This window comes from Oncorhynchus kisutch, linkage group LG2 (assembly GCF_002021735.2).
Source record: "Oncorhynchus kisutch isolate 150728-3 linkage group LG2, Okis_V2, whole genome shotgun sequence".
Taxonomy (NCBI): Eukaryota; Metazoa; Chordata; class Actinopteri; order Salmoniformes; family Salmonidae; genus Oncorhynchus; species Oncorhynchus kisutch.
In genome coordinates this window covers 79,472,611-79,489,633 of record NC_034175.2, presented here as the reverse complement: position 1 = coordinate 79,489,633, position 17,023 = coordinate 79,472,611, and the positions used below count along the sequence as shown (strand labels likewise).

At 50.1% G+C, this 17,023-nt stretch overlaps 1 protein-coding gene across 1 annotated transcript in view; it reads right to left on the bottom strand.

The window, feature by feature from the left end:
- Positions 1–3,425: 3,425 nt before the first annotated feature.
- LOC109885032 (neuropilin-2) overlaps positions 3,426–17,023 on the bottom strand; it is a 331,344-nt gene continuing 317,746 nt past the window's right edge. Inside the window, 1 exon segment of the mRNA XM_031801847.1 lies at positions 3,426–7,987. Coding sequence (XP_031657707.1) covers positions 7,683–7,987 — 305 coding nt within the window. The 3' untranslated portion in view covers positions 3,426–7,682.

Below are 17,023 nucleotides of genomic sequence, written 5' to 3'. Positions count from 1 at the left end.
TCTCCCTCTCCCTCTTCTCATGCTGTGATATCCATGGGGAGTTGTACTCAGTCTGGAGCCCTGTCAGCTGGTTAACAGAGACCTCTTCTCTGCCTTGCCCTCACAGCCATTTAATCGTCCTATGAAGTGTATTTGTAGAAGATTCCAGCCCTCAAAAGTGTAGTAAAGCCTGTCAGACTTACAACCCTGTGTGTGACTGAACCGACCAGAGACAGGCACAGCTGTAGGAAGACCCAGGGCTCCCGCCCTGGAGCAGGGAGCAGAGAGCGGCCGGGGAGGCTGAGGGCCTGGGGTCTTGGAGCGCTGACTGTGCCTCCGCGGCTTTCATTTCCTCCCCTCCCTCCCTCTCTCCCTGACGTGACTCTTACTTACATTTCCTCCCCTCCCTCCCTCTCTCCCTGACGTGACTCTTACTTACAATTCTTACATTCCTCAGCCTGATCCAAGCCCAGGGAGAACTTCTGTGTAATGTTTACTGTTCATTTTTATTGTTTATTTCACTTTTGTATATTGTATACTTCACTTGCTTTGACAATGTTAACACATGTTTCCCATGCCAATAAAGCCCCTTGAATTGAATTGAGTGCAACATTAAAGGTGCCCACAGGGCAGCTTAGAGCACCCTGTAGAGAATTGTTCACATGTGAGCAATGCCCCGAGAAATATTTTAGAGAGAGAGAGATAGAGAGAGAGAGATAGAGAGAGAGAGAGAGAGTGAGAGAGAGAGAGAGAGATTTGTGAAGTGTTGCCGCAAGAAAAGGGCAACCAGTGAAGAGCAAACACCATTGTAAATTCAACCCATATTTATGCTTATTTATTTTCCCTTCTGTACTTTAACTATTTGCACATCATTACAACACTGTATATAGACATAATATGACATTGGACATGTCTTTATTGTTTTGGAACTTCTGTGAGTGTAATGTTTACTGTTTATTTCAATTGTTTATTTCACTTTTGTTTATTATCTACTTCACTTGCTTTGGCAATGATGACACATGTTTCCCATGCCAATAAAGGGCAATGTTAACATATATTTCCCATGCCAATAAAGAGCAATGTTAACATCTGTTTCCCATGTCAATAAAAACCTTGAATTGAATTGAATTGAGAGAGCAAAGTGTCACAAATTAAAAATGTGCGCTCCACGGCAGATTTTCATATTGCAACATCAAGTCGAGACCCAAGGGTCAAATTTAGAAAAACTTATCACCCCCTTAGTAAAAAAGTGCTTCCTGGACCGTTTTTCGAAATTCTTTCGATTTCTTTTGTCACATGTATAAGAACTGTATGAACATACTTTTGTCATATTTTTGTCCATAAGGCATATGTTTTGTTCATTTGCAATATGATTTCATAGGAAGTCAAAAGTCCGATTCAAAAATCAGTGAACCATTGCCAACTGCCATAAAAAATGTCCATATGCAATATGAAAGTATTGAAAGTGCCAAATCAGGATGTCATGTCCATTTATCATAGGAAGTCGGTTTCCAAACCCAAAAGTCAGTGAACCATGTCTAAATGGCATTTATACTGCCCAAATAATATATAGCACCATGTTAAGCCATGAATCAACCTAAATGGTATATTTGTCATGTATGATGAGGGAGAAGTGGGACTCTGTTGTTGTTTAACAATATTTAGAAAAATGTCCAAAATGACCAGGGGCGCCCCCTATTGGATGGACACAGGTGGGGGGGGGGTGCTCCCTACCCAACCATAGACCCCTTGCTCCCACCTAAAGGCATTAAAAAACATTTAAAAAAAGGTGCTCCTGGTAACCCATCACCAGGTGCACGGCTGTCCATTTGCTATATGTTTTAATGGGCATTTACCATCACAAATTTAACATGCTCAAAAAAATGCAGGAATTAAAAAATTGACTGGCCCGATGAACTTGGGATGGCCAGGCAGTGATTCTGGCTCCTCTCCATCGCTCGTTGGTGCTGATTTCAGAATGTCAATTTGGTGATGGTCTATCACTGTTTAGACATACTGCAAATGGACAAAAGTCAGGCAGCAAGTCATCGTCCATCAGTAAATTAGATATCATTCTGACACCAAACCCACTTTTTCCACACCAAACCCAATTGTTTAGAAGCCAACTATCACATATTTCAGAGCCCAGTTTAAACCATAATAAAAATGTAAAACAAGTAGTTACGTTCTAGCTGCGGGTCCAGTTCTGACGTTATGTGTAGGCCTATGTGAGACGACCCCGAATCCCGAGTTTCAGCTCGATAGGTTATTTGGAGCCCGAGCAGCGACCTTAATTGGTGCTGAAAATCCACATTTTCTGGGCGTTGTTACGGGGTCCTTGAATGAGCTATCTGACAGAAATGTTAGGGTCCGTCTCTATGGGCCGAGGCGGTTTCAATGCACCTAGACTTGCGACTCTGGGACTTTTCTAAATGTCGTCATTTTCGTGATGGTCAAAATGAATTGAAGTTGTTGCAAATGTATGAGGCTGTTTCTCGGTCCGAGAACCTTCTAGAGCCACATAACTCACCACGCACTATCGACCTGAGGTCTAGAACAGGTTTCTAAAGTTCCAGACCTCTAGGTCTGACGGTTCTTTGACAGTTCGAACGAAGATAACTATTGCCGGCCCTGTGTGTCTATAAGCCCCACACTATGTCACTCCGTCCTTGCTGTGTGTGTGTGGGGACTTTTCTTGGAAATCTGATGAGAGAAATGATATTCATGAGGGTTGCTTTGGAAAGATGTGACTTTTTTAACCTTTCTAAACAGCCCCTACAGCCCCTATGACCCCAACTTAAGGCACTTCCGGTTGGCACAGGAAGCTAAGAGTAAACACATATCCTCACTGGGGAGGCTTTTGCAGAATCCTGAGTTTAAAGTCTTTACATTACAGAATTGACTGATTTACAGAGGGTTGAATGTTAATCACAAACTGCAGGTTGGGTATGGAAAAACATCTTTAGGGTGAATTTAACCACTTCCGGTTGCTCCAGGAAGCTTAGAATCGACACAGGTAGACCTCATAGTGGCCTGATGGACTGTTATCGAAGACAGGTTAATAAGGCATTCATAACCCACATAGGATTCAGGTTGAATTTAGAGGAGCAGGCAGTGTATTCCTATGGGGAGAGATGTCATTGTAATCTGTTAGATGTAAACACCTTGTTTTCACTGTTAAGGGTTAATGCCACATAGTCAAGGTTAGGCTTGCACAGATCGTGAGGATCTGATCTGAGAGTTTTTTTTAATTGTGATTCTAACCCTAACGGTTCCCCCGCTGTCACTCAAAAACACCTGAAATTCAGGCTTCATTATGGGCCTACTTTTTTTCACGGTCACTGCGCTCAGACCGAGCGAGCTACGGGCAAGTGTGTGTGTGTGTGTGTGTGTGTGTGTGTGTGCCTTACACACTTCAGGAGTGCAGCCATAATAACAAACACTACCCATGTTATTCAGCCTTTATTAAATAATGACAAAATCATGTTTCTGTACAAAGTCTACAAACAGTAATCTGTCTAGTTAACACAGCCACAAAGTCGTCATTATTGATATTTCTACAAATGATCTGATTCAATTATATTTTAAAACCTTAGCCATAACCTTAACCACAATGACAACCTCGTACACAACTTTAACCTTAAATTAATAATTTTTGCGATATAGCCAATTTTGACTTTGTGGCTGTGGTAACTAGTGACCACCATGTGGTTGGTTTGAGAGAGTGGTTCTCTCTCACAGACAGGAGAGGTAATACTATGGCCCAGTCCCAAACCCTATTCCCTATATAGTGCACTACTTTAGACCAGAGCCCTATTCCCTATATTGTGCACTACTTTAGACCAGAGCCCTATTCCCTATATAGTGCACTACTATAGACCAGAGCCCTATTCCCTATATAGTGCACTACTTTAGACCAGAGCCCTATTCCCTATATAGTGCAGTACTATAGACCAGAGCCCTATTCCCTATATAGTGCACTACTATAGACCAGAGCCCTATTCCCTATATAGTGCACTACTATAGACCAGGGCCCTATTCCCTATATAGTGCACTACATTAGACCAGAGCCCTATTCCCTATATAGTGCACTACTATAGACCAGAGCCCTATTCCCTATATAGTGCACTACTATAGACCAGAGCCCTATTCCCTATATAGAGCCATATTCCCTATATAGTGCACTACTATAGACCAGAGCCTTATTCCCTATAGTAGTGCAGTACTTGTGACCAGAGCCTGATGTGCTACATAGGGAATAGGGTGCCATTCCCAGTTCAATCAGGCCTAGAGAGAGAGCTCCAAGGCACTTGGAGAGTCAGAGTCAGAGTTCACCACCTCTACCCCTTCATCCTCCATCCAGTCATCCCTCCACCCCACTCTCTTTTCTCTTTTTTGCTCACTCACTCTCTTTTCGTTTTGCTCCTGGCACAACCAATTCTAAAACTCAACCCAGATTGACTTCAAAACACAAAAATCTGTCTCAGGTTATAGTTAACCTTTTTCATGGAACATAAAACAGAACAGTTGGGCGAAACCAAAGAAAAGCAGAAATGTAGAAAGTAGCATGAGGTCTATTTATCCAAGACCCAAGCGGTTGTACTGTCTCTCTACTCCAGGATAGATGTGGCACTAGCTTCTCCACACATGGCTCTCCTCCAATAACACGTAGCTTAGGGCTCGATTGTGTGTCCAAGAAAGTGGATTGGCTTTTTATCCATCTCCTATAGTCCTTCTTCCTTTGTTTCGTTTGAGCTCTTTCTTCTCCAGGGATGGAGGGATGGAGTTAAAGGAGTCTGGAAAGAGGAGAAAGAAGAGAAGAGAGGAGAGGATTCTCTCCATTCGTTTTTGTCTTGAATGACACTCCATGATCCCTGTGAACTGTATCTCTCTGTCTCCATGATCCCTGTGAACTATATCTCTGTCTCCATGATCCCTGTGAACTATCTCTCTGTCTCCATGATCCCTGTGAACTGTATCTCTCTGTCTCCATGATCCCTGTGAACTATATCTCTCTGTCTCCATGATCCCTGTGAACTATCTCTCTGACTCCATGATCCCTGTGAACTGTATCTCTGTCTCCATGATCCCTGTGAACTATATCTCTGTCTCCATGATCCCTGTGAACTATCTCTCTGACGCCATGATCCCTGTGAACTGTATCTCTCTGACTCCCTCTCTCTGTCTCCCTCCTCTCTCTGTCTCCCTCCTATCTCTGTCTCCCCCTCTCTCTGTCTCCCTCCTCTCTCTGTCTCCCTCCTCTCTCTGTCTCCCCCTCTCTCTGTCTCCCCCTCTCTCTGTCTCCCTCCTCTCTCTGTCTCCCCCTCTCTCTGTCTCCCTCCTCTCTCTGTCTCCCTCCTCTCTCTGTCTCCCTCCTCTCTCTGTCTCCCCCTCTCTCTGTCTCCCTCCTCTCTCTGTCTCCCTCCTCTCTCTGTCTCCCCCTCTCTCTGTCTCCCTCCTCTCTCTGTCTCCCTCCTCTCTCTGTCTCCCTCCTCTCTCTGTCTCCCATCTTCTCTCTGTGAACTATAATCTCTCTGTCTCTCTGCAATCCATAGGTTGCAACAACAAAAAATAAAATCTAAATGTTTCACAGATCGTCACACCATGTGATATAGATCATCAGACAGTCAGAAATCAAAATACAAAAAAATACAAATCATTATTTTTGAGGAACGCAACTTAACGACCGTTATGTGTCAGGTCTTTAGATAAAATGATTCTTCTTTCTTCGCCATTCTCTTCCTCTATTACAGACGGGAAGCAGCCTGCAATAACAACACGTCAAATACCATAACAGACATGCTGAACTGAAGGTGGTGGTTGACTGTTGACACGAAATTAATGTAAAGAAAGAAAATAAAAATGGCACGAGAACGAGAGATGTCTATTGGGCGATAAAACTGAAGCTGATCCTAATAAGATCCTAATAAGATCCTAAAACTGAACTGAAAACTGTCCACGATAGTCTATGACACTGTTTTAAACATAACGCAGGCCGAGACAAGCTAGAATCAACATTCTAAAACCGTCCTAATGCAACTCATCATCTAACTTCAATCATAACCAAAAACAAAATATCTTTAATCTTTAATTTAATTTAAATATTTTTTGGGGGATAGGCATTAGATTGATATGTTTTGATATCGTTCAGCACCCACTGAATGGTCCACTGGCAGCAGAACAGCTCTGACTGCCCAGACTGACAGTAGGAGATCAGGTCCAAGCCCAGACTGACAGTAGGAGATCAAGTCCAAGTCCAGACTGACAGTAGGAGATCAGGTCCAAGCCCAGACTGACAGTAGGAGATCAGGTCCAAGCCCAGACTGACAGTAGGAGTTTAGGTCCAAGCCCAGACGGACAGTAGGATTTTGAGTCCAAGCCCAGACCTACAGTAAGTGTTCAGGTTCAAGCCCAGCCTGACAGTAAGTGTTTGAGTCCAAGCCCAGACTGACAGTAGGAGATCAGGTCCAAGCCCAGACTGACAGTAGGAGTTTGAGTCCAAGCCCAGACTGACAGTAAGTGTTCAGGTCCAAGCCCCGACTGACAGTAGGAGTTTAGGTCCAAGCCCAGACGGACAGTAGGATTTTGAGTCCAAGCCCAGACCTACAGTAAGTGTTCAGGTTCAAGCCCAGCCTGACAGTAAGTGTTTGAGTCCAAGCCCAGACTGACAGCAGGAGTTCAGGTCCAAGCCCAGACTGACAGTAGGAGATCAGGTCCAAGCCCAGACTGACTGTAGGAGTTTGAGTCCAAGCCCAGACTGGCAGTAGGAGTTTGAGTCCAAGCCCAGACTGACAGTAAGTGTCCAGGTCCAAGCCCAGACTGACAGTAGGAGATCAGGTCCAAGCCCAGACTGACAGTAAGTGTACAGGTCCAAGCCCATACTGACAGTAGGAGTTCAGGTCCAAGCCAAGACGGACAGTAGGAGTTTGATTCCAAGCCCAGACTGACAGCAGGAGTTCAGGTCCAAGCCCAGACTGACAGTAGGAGATCAGGTCCAAGCCCAGACTGACAGTAGGAGTTTGAGTCCAAGCCCAGACTGACAGTAAGTGTTCAGGTCCAATACCAGACTGACAGTAGGAGATCAGGTCCAAGCCCAGACAGACAGTAGGAGTTTGAGTCCAAGCCCAGACTGACAGTAAGTGTTCAGGTCCAAGCCCAGACTGACAGTAGGTTTGAGTCCAAGCCCAGACGGACAGTAGGAGATCAGGTCCAAGCCCAGACTGACAGTAGGAGTTTGAGTCTAAGCCCAGACTGACAGTAGGAGTTTGAGTCCAAGCCCAGACTGACAGTAGGAGTTCAGGTCCAAGCCCAGATTGACAGTAGGAGTTTGAGTCCAAGCCCAGACTGACAGTAAGTGTTCAGGTCCAAGCCCAGATGGACAGTAAGTGTTCAGGTCCAAGCCCAGACTGACAGTAGGAGTTCAGGGCCAAGCCCAGACTGACAGAAAGTGTTCAGTTCCAAGCCCAGACCTCTGTAGTCCACTGGCCAATACGTGTGGCATCATGGCAGGTAAGTGTGGTTCATTCCCAAGTTTTGATTGATCAGGGCCTCTCCTGCAGGCAGAGAAGAGACCCCCGAGGGGTGGGGGGGGGGGGGGGTCTAGCGGATGTATCTGTCTGTATGTCGGTGTCATCAAGCATTAAGCATGTCTTTGGGTTGGAACAGCCCAAGGGCTTGAAGGCCTTCCGGTGGCGGAAAGCGTCCTAGGCCTCAGAGCAGCAGCGTTGCTGGTTGATCTTCACCTTGTGTTTGATCCCGTCGTACAGCTCAAAGTTGTAGTTCTCCAATGTGGTGGAGCTCCGTGACGACAGGCCGCTGTAGTAGCAGGTGCAGTAGAGCAGCAGGCCGCCACACACCGCCCCCAGCAGTACGCCCAGGGAAGACATGACGATGATGGTGACCAGGATAGGATCCAGGGTGTACAGCCACGAGTTGTCCTTCTCAGAGACACGTGTCACAGGGGGGTCCATGGACGGGCCAGGGGTACTCCACTCTGGGAACGGGAAACCTGAACATAGGAGACAACATCAGAAGACCCTTTGACACCGAGGCAGTTCATATGAAAAGTACTGTACTGTACAGGAAACACAAGGACAGATCATATCAAATAACATGTTAATGGTCACATGGTTAGCAGATGTTATTGGTCACATGGTTAGCAGATGTTATTGGTCACATGGTTAGCAGATGTTATTGGTCACATGGTTAGCAGATGTTATTGGTCCCATGGTTAGCAGATGTTATTGGTCACATGTGTCACGCCCTGGTCTTAGTATTTTGTGTTTTCTATATTTATTTGGTCAGGCCAGGGTGTGATATGGGTTTATTTTGTGTTGTGTTTATGTATGGTGGTTTTTCGTAGGGTTTGGGATTGTGGCTTAGTGGGGTGTTCTAGCAAAGTCTATGGTTGCCTGAGGCGGTTCTCTGAGGCGATTCTCTGCCTCTAACCCTATTACAGGGGCTGAGTCACTATCTAACGTTAGCTTGCTCCCCTCTGTCCACTGGGATTCTCTGCCTCTAACCCTATTACAGGGGCTGAGTCACTATCTAACGTTAGCTTGCTGTCTCTGCCTGGCCGGTTCCCCTCTGTCCACTGGGATTCTCTGCCTCTAACCCTATTACAGGGGCTGAGTCACTATCTAACGTTAGCTTGCTGTCTCTGCCTGGCCGGCTCCCCTCTGTCCACTGGGATTCTCTGCCTCAAACCCTATTACAGGGGCTGAGTCACTATCTAACGTTAGCTTGCTGTCTCTGCCTGGCCGGCTCCCCTCTGTCCACTGGGATTCTCTGCCTCTAACCCTATTACAGGGGCTGAGTCACTATCTAAAGTTAGCTTGCTGTCTCTGCCTGGCCGGCTCCCCTCTGTCCACTGGGATTCTCTGCCTCTAACCCTATTACAGGGGCTGAGTCACTATCTAACGTTAGCTTGCTGTCTCTGCCTGGCCGGTTCCCCTCTGTCCACTGGGATTCTCTGCCTCTAACCCTATTACAGGGGCTGAGTCACTATCTAACGTTAGCTTGCTGTCTCTGCCTGGCCGGCTCCCCTCTGTCCACTGGGATTCTCTGCTTCTAACCCTATTACAGGGGCTGAGTCACTATCTAAAGTTAGCTTGCTGTCTCTGCCTGGCCGGCTCCCCTCTGTCCACTGGGATTCTCTGCCTCTAACCCTATTACAGGGGCTGAGTCACTATCTAACGTTAGCTTGCTGTCTCTGCCTGGCCGGTTCCCCTCTGTCCACTGGGATTCTCTGCCTCTAACCCTATTACAGGGGCTGAGTCACTATCTAACGTTAGCTTGCTGTCTCTGCCTAGCCGGCTCCCCTCTGTCCACTGGGATTCTCTGCCTCTAACCCTATTACAGGGGCTGAGTCACTATCTAACGTTAGCTTGCTGTCTCTGCCTGGCCGGCTCCCCTCTGTCCACTGGGATTCTCTGCCTCTAACCCTATTACAGGGGCTGAGTCACTATCTAACGTTAGCTTGCTGTCTCTGCCTGGCCGGCTCCCCTCTGTCCACTGGGATTCTCTGCCTCTAACCCTATTACAGGGGCTGAGTCACTATCTAACGTTAGCTTGCTGTCTCTGCCTGGCCGGCTCCCCTCTGTCCACTGGGATTCTCTGCCTCTAACCCTATTACAGGGGCTGAGTCACTATCTAACGTTAGCTTGCTGTCTCTGCCTGGCCGGCTCCCCTCTGTCCACTGGGATTCTCTGCCTCTAACCCTATTACAGGGGCTGAGTCACTATCTAACGTTAGCTTGCTGTCTCTGCCTGGCCGGCTCCCCTCTGTCCACTGGGATTCTCTGCCTCTAACCCTATTACAGGGGCTGAGTCACTATCTAACGTTAGCTTGCTGTCTCTGCCTGGCCGGCTCCCCTCTGTCCACTGGGATTCTCTGCCTCTAACCCTATTACAAGGGCTGAGTCACTATCTAACGTTAGCTTGCTGTCTCTGCCTGGCCGGTTCCCCTCTGTCCACTGGGATTCTCTGCCTCTAACCCTATTACAGGGGCTGAGTCACTATCTAACGTTAGCTTGCTGTCTCTGCCTGGCCGGTTCCCCTCTGTCCACTGGGATTCTCTGCCTCTAACCCCATTACAGGGGCTGAGTCACTATCTAACGTTAGCTTGCTGTCTCTGCCTGGCCGGTTCCCCTCTGTCCACTGGGATTCTCTGCCTCTAACCCTGTTACTGGGGCTGAGTCACTATCTAACGTTAGCTTGCTGTCTCTGCCTGGCCGGCTCCCCTCTGTCCACTGGGATTCTCTGCCTCTAACCCCATTACAGGGGCTGAGTCACTATCTAACGTTAGCTTGCTGTCTCTGCCTGGCCGGTTCCCCTCTGTCCACTGGGATTCTCTGCCTCTAACCCTATTACAGGGGCTGAGTCACTATCTAACGTTAGCTTGCTGTCTCTGCCTGGCCGGCTCCCCTCTGTCCACTGGGATTCTCTGCCTCTAACCCTATTACAGGGGCTGAGTCACTATCTAACGTTAGCTTGCTGTCTCTGCCTGGCCGGCTCCCCTCTGTCCACTGGGATTCTCTGCCTCTAACCCTATTACAGGGGCTGAGTCACTATCTAACGTTAGCTTGCTGTCTCTGCCTGGCCGGCTCCCCTCTGTCCACTGGGATTCTCTGCCTCTAACCCTATTACAGGGGCTGAGTCACTATCTAACGTTAGCTTGCTGTCTCTGCCTGGCCGGTTCCCCTCTGTCCACTGGGATTCTCTGCCTCTAACCCCATTACAGGGGCTGAGTCACTATCTAACGTTAGCTTGCTGTCTCTGCCTGGCCGGTTCCCCTCTGTCCACTGGGATTCTCTGCCTCTAACCCTATTACTGGGGCTGAGTCACTATCTAACGTTAGCTTGCTGTCTCTGCCTGGCCGGCTCCCCTCTGTCCACTGGGATTCTCTGCCTCTAACCCTATTACAGGGGCTGAGTCACTATCTAACGTTAGCTTGCTGTCTCTGCCTGGCTCCCCTCTGTCCACTGGGATTCTCTGCCTCTAACCCTATTACAGGGGCTGAGTCATTATCTAACGTTAGCTTGCTGTCTCTGCCTGGCCGGTTCCCCTCTGTCCACTGGGATTCTCTGCCTCTAACCCTATTACAGGGGCTGAGTCACTATCTAACGTTAGCTTGCTGTCTCTGCCTGGCCGGTTCCCCTCTGTCCACTGGGATTCTCTGCCTCTAACCCTATTACTGGGGCTGAGTCACTATCTAACGTTAGCTTGCTGTCTCTGCCTGGCCGGCTCCCCTCTGTCCACTGGGATTCTCTGCCTCTAACCCTATTACAGGGGCTGAGTCACTATCTAACGTTAGCTTGCTGTCTCTGCCTGGCTCCCCTCTGTCCACTGGGATTCTCTGCCTCTAACCCTATTACAGGGGCTGAGTCACTATCTAACGTTAGCTTGCTGTCTCTGCCTGGCCGGTTCCCCTCTGTCCACTGGGATTCTCTGCCTCTAACCCCATTACAGGGGCTGAGTCACTATCTAACGTTAGCTTGCTGTCTCTGCCTGGCCGGTTCCCCTCTGTCCACTGGGATTCTCTGCCTCTAACCCTATTACAGGGGCTGAGTCACTATCTAACGTTAGCTTGCTGTCTCTGCCTGGCCGGCTCCCCTCTGTCCACTGGGATTCTCTGCCTCTAACCCTATTACAGGGGCTGAGTCACTATCTAACGTTAGCTTGCTGTCTCTGCCTGGCCGGCTCCCCTCTGTCCACTGGGATTCTCTGCCTCTAACCCTATTACAGGGGCTGAGTCACTATCTAACGTTAGCTTGCTGTCTCTGCCTGGCCGGCTCCCCTCTGTCCACTGGGATTCTCTGCCTCTAACCCTATTACAAGGGCTGAGTCACTATCTAACGTTAGCTTGCTGTCTCTGCCTGGCCGGTTCCCCTCTGTCCACTGGGATTCTCTGCCTCTAACCCTATTACAGGAGCTGAGTCACTATCTAACGTTAGCTTGCTGTCTCTGCCTGGCCGGTTCCCCTCTGTCCACTGGGATTCTCTGCCTCTAACCCCATTACAGGGGCTGAGTCACTATCTAACGTTAGCTTGCTGTCTCTGCCTGGCCGGTTCCCCTCTGTCCACTGGGATTCTCTGCCTCTAACCCTATTACTGGGGCTGAGTCACTATCTAACGTTAGCTTGCTGTCTCTGCCTGGCCGGCTCCCCTCTGTCCACTGGGATTCTCTGCCTCTAACCCTATTACAGGGGCTGAGTCACTATCTAACGTTAGCTTGCTGTCTCTGCCTGGCTCCCCTCTGTCCACTGGGATTCTCTGCCTCTAACCCTATTACAGGGGCTGAGTCACTATCTAACGTTAGCTTGCTGTCTCTGCCTGGCCGGTTCCCCTCTGTCCACTGGGATTCTCTGCCTCTAACCCCATTACAGGGGCTGAGTCACTATCTAACGTTAGCTTGCTGTCTCTGCCTGGCCGGTTCCCCTCTGTCCACTGGGATTCTCTGCCTCTAACCCCATTACAGGGGCTGAGTCACTATCTAACGTTAGCTTGCTGTCTCTGCCTGGCCGGTTCCCCTCTGTCCACTGGGATTCTCTGCCTCTAACCCCATTACAGGGGCTGAGTCACTATCTAACGTTAGCTTGCTGTCTCTGCCTGGCCGGTTCCCCTCTGTCCACTGGGATTCTCTGCCTCTAACCCTATTACTGGGGCTGAGTCACTATCTAACGTTAGCTTGCTGTCTCTGCCTGGCCGGTTCCCCTCTGTCCACTGGGATTCTCTGCCTCTAACCCTATTACTGGGGCTGAGTCACTATCTAACGTTAGCTTGCTGTCTCTGCCTGGCCGGCTCCCCTCTGTCCACTGGGATTCTCTGCCTCTAACCCTATTACAGGGGCTGAGTCACTATCTAACGTTAGCTTGCTGTCTCTGCCTGGCTCCCCTCTGTCCACTGGGATTCTCTGCCTCTAACCCTATTACAGGGGCTGAGTCACTATCTAACGTTAGCTTGCTGTCTCTGCCTGGCCGGTTCCCCTCTGTCCACTGGGATTCTCTGCCTCTAACCCTATTACAGGGGCTGAGTCACTATCTAACGTTAGCTTGCTGTCTCTGCCTGGCCGGTTCCCCTCTGTCCACTGGGATTCTCTGCCTCTAACCCCATTACAGGGGCTGAGTCACTATCTAACGTTAGCTTGCTGTCTCTGCCTGGCCGGTTCCCCTCTGTCCACTGGGATTCTCTGCCTCTAACCCTATTACAGGGGCTGAGTCACTATCTAACGTTAGCTTGCTGTCTCTGCCTGGCCGGCTCCCCTCTGTCCACTGGGATTCTCTGCCTCTAACCCTATTACAGGGGCTGAGTCACTATCTAACGTTAGCTTGCTGTCTCTGCCTGGCCGGCTCCCCTCTGTCCACTGGGATTCTCTGCCTCTAACCCTATTACAGGGGCTGAGTCACTATCTAACGGTAGCTTGCTGTCTCTGCCTGGCCGGCTCCCCTCTGTCCACTGGGATTCTCTGCCTCTAACCCTATTACAGGGGCTGAGTCACTATCTAAAGTTAGCTTGCTGTCTCTGCCTGGCCGGCTCCCCTCTGTCCACTGGGATTCTCTGCCTCTAACCCTATTACAGGGGCTGAGTCACTATCTAACGGTAGCTTGCTGTCTCTGCCTGGCCGGCTCCCCTCTGTCCACTGGGATTCTCTGCCTCTAACCCTATTACAGGGGCTGAGTCACTATCTAACGTTAGCTTGCTGTCTCTGCCTGGCCGGTTCCCCTCTGTCCACTGGGATTCTCTGCCTCTAACCCTATTACAGGGGCTGAGTCACTATCTAACGTTAGCTTGCTGTCTCTGCCTGGCCGGTTCCCCTCTGTCCACTGGGATTCTCTGCCTCTAACCCTATTACAGGGGCTGAGTCACTATCTAACGTTAGCTTGCTGTCTCTGCCTGGCCGGCTCCCCTCTGTCCACTGGGATTCTCTGCCTCTAACCCTATTACAGGGGCTGAGTCACTATCTAACGTTAGCTTGCTGTCTCTGCCTGGCCGGCTCCCCTCTGTCCACTGGGATTCTCTGCCTCTAACCCTATTACAGGGGCTGAGTCACTATCTAACGTTAGCTTGCTGTCTCTGCCTGGCCGGCTCCCCTCTGTCCACTGGGATTCTCTGCCTCTAACCCTATTACAGGGGCTGAGTCACTATCTAACGTTAGCTTGCTGTCTCTGCCTGGCCGGCTCCCCTCTGTCCAGTGGGATTCTCTGCCTCTAACCCTATTACAAGGGCTGAGTCACTATCTAACGTTAGCTTGCTGTTTCTGCCTGGCCGGTTCCCCTCTGTCCACTGGGATTCTCTGCCTCTAACCCTATTACAGGGGCTGAGTCACTATCTAACGTTAGCTTGCTGTCTCTGCCTGGCCGGTTCCCCTCTGTCCACTGGGATTCTCTGCCTCTAACCCCATTACAGGGGCTGAGTCACTATCTAACGTTAGCTTGCTGTCTCTGCCTGGCCGGTTCCCCTCTGTCCACTGGGATTCTCTGCCTCTAACCCTATTACTGGGGCTGAATCACTATCTAACGTTAGCTTGCTGTCTCTGCCTGGCCGGCTCCCCTCTGTCCACTGGGATTCTCTGCCTCTAACCCTATTACAGGGGCTGAGTCACTATCTAACGTTAGCTTGCTGTCTCTGCCTGGCTCCCCTCTGTCCACTGAGATTCTCTGCCTCTAACCCTATTAAAGGGGCTGAGTCACTATCTAACGTTAGCTTGCTGTCTCTGCCTGGCCGGTTCCCCTCTGTCCACTGGGATTCTCTGCCTCTAACCCTATTACAGGGGCTGAGTCACTATCTAACGTTAGCTTGCTGTCTCTGCCTGGCCGGTTCCCCTCTGTCCACTGGGATTCTCTGCCTCTAACCCTATTACAGGGGCTGAGTCACTATCTAACGTTAGCTTGCTGTCTCTGCCTGGCCGGTTCCCCTCTGTCCACTGGGATTCTCTGCCTCTAACCCTATTACAGGGGCTGAGTCACTATCTAACGTTAGCTTGCTGTCTCTGCCTGGCCGGCTCCCCTCTGTCCACTGGGATTCTCTGCCTCTAACCCTATTACAGGGGCTGAGTCACTATCTAACGTTAGCTTGCTGTCTCTGCCTGGCCGGCTCCCCTCTGTCCACTGGGATTCTCTGCCTCTAACCCTATTACAGGGGCTGAGTCACTATCTAACGGTAGCTTGCTGTCTCTGCCTGGCCGGCTCCCCTCTGTCCACTGGGATTCTCTGCCTCTAACCCTATTACAGGGGCTGAGTCACTATCTAAAGTTAGCTTGCTGTCTCTGCCTGGCCGGCTCCCCTCTGTCCACTGGGATTCTCTGCCTCTAACCCCATTACAGGGGCTGAGTCACTATCTAACGTTAGCTTGCTGTCTCTGCCTGGCCGGCTCCCCTCTGTCCACTGGGATTCTCTGCCTCTAACCCTATTACAGGGGCTGAGTCACTATCTAACGTTAGCTTGCTGTCTCTGCCTGGCCGGCTCCCCTCTGTCCACTGGGATTCTCTGCCTCTAACCCTATTACAGGGGCTGAGTCACTATCTAACGTTAGCTTGCTGTCTCTGCCTGGCCGGTTCCCCTCTGTCCACTGGGATTCTCTGCCTCTAACCCTATTACAGGGGCTGAGTCACTATCTAACGTTAGCTTGCTGTCTCTGCCTGGCCGGTTCCCCTCTGTCCACTGGGATTCTCTGCCTCTAACCCCATTAAAGGGCTGAGTCACTATCTAACGTTAGCTTGCTGTCTCTGCCTGGCCGGTTCCCCTCTGTCCACTGGGATTCTCTGCCTCTAACCCTATTACTGGGGCTGAGTCACTATCTAACGTTAGCTTGCTGTCTCTGCCTGGCCGGCTCCCCTCTGTCCACTGGGATTCTCTGCCTCTAACCCTATTACAGGGGCTGAGTCACTATCTAACGTTAGCTTGCTGTCTCTGCCTGGCCGGTTCCCCTCTGTCCACTGGGATTCTCTGCCTCTAACCCCATTACAGGGGCTGAGTCACTATCTAACGTTAGCTTGCTGTCTCTGCCTGGCCGGTTCCCCTCTGTCCACTGGGATTCTCTGCCTCTAACCCCATTACAGGGGCTGAGTCACTATCTAACGTTAGCTTGCTGTCTCTGCCTGGCCGGTTCCCCTCTGTCCACTGGGATTCTCTGCCTCTAACCCTATTACAGGGGCTGAGTCACTATCTAACGTTAGCTTGCTGTCTCTGCCTGGCCGGCTCCCCTCTGTCCACTGGGATTCTCTGCCTCTAACCCTATTACAGGGGCTGAGTCACTATCTAACGTTAGCTTGCTGTCTCTGCCTGGCCGGCTCCCCTCTGTCCACTGGGATTCTCTGCCTCTAACCCTATTACAGGGGCTGAGTCACTATCTAACGTTAGCTTGCTGTCTCTGCCTGGCCGGTTCCCCTCTGTCCACTGGGATTCTCTGCCTCTAACCCTATTACAGGGGCTGAGTCACTATCTAACGTTAGCTTGCTGTCTCTGCCTGGCCGGTTCCCCTCTGCCCACTGGGATTCTCTGCCTCTAACCCTATTACTGGGGCTGAGTCACTATCTAACGTTAGCTTGCTGTCTCTGCCTGGCCGGCTCCCCTCTGTCCACTGGGATTCTCTGCCTCTAACCCTATTACAGGGGCTGAGTCACTATCTAAAGTTAGCTTGCTGTCTCTGCCTGGCCGGCTCCCCTCTGTCCACTGGGATTCTCTGCCTCTAACCCCATTACAGGGGCTGAGTCACTATCTAACGTTAGCTTGCTGTCTCTGCCTGGCCGGCTCCCCTCTGTCCACTGGGATTCTCTGCCTCTAACCCTATTACAGGGGCTGAGTCACTATCTAAAGTTAGCTTGCTGTCTCTGCCTGGCCGGCTCCCCTCTGTCCACTGGGATTCTCTGCCTCTAACCCCATTACAGGGGCTGAGTCACTATCTAACGTTAGCTTGCTGTCTCTGCCTGGCCGGCTCCCCTCTGTCCACTGGGATTCTCTGCCTCTAACCCTATTACAGGGGCTGAGTCACTATCTAACGTTAGCTTGCTGTCTCTGCCTGGCCGGCTCCCCTCTGTCCACTGGGATT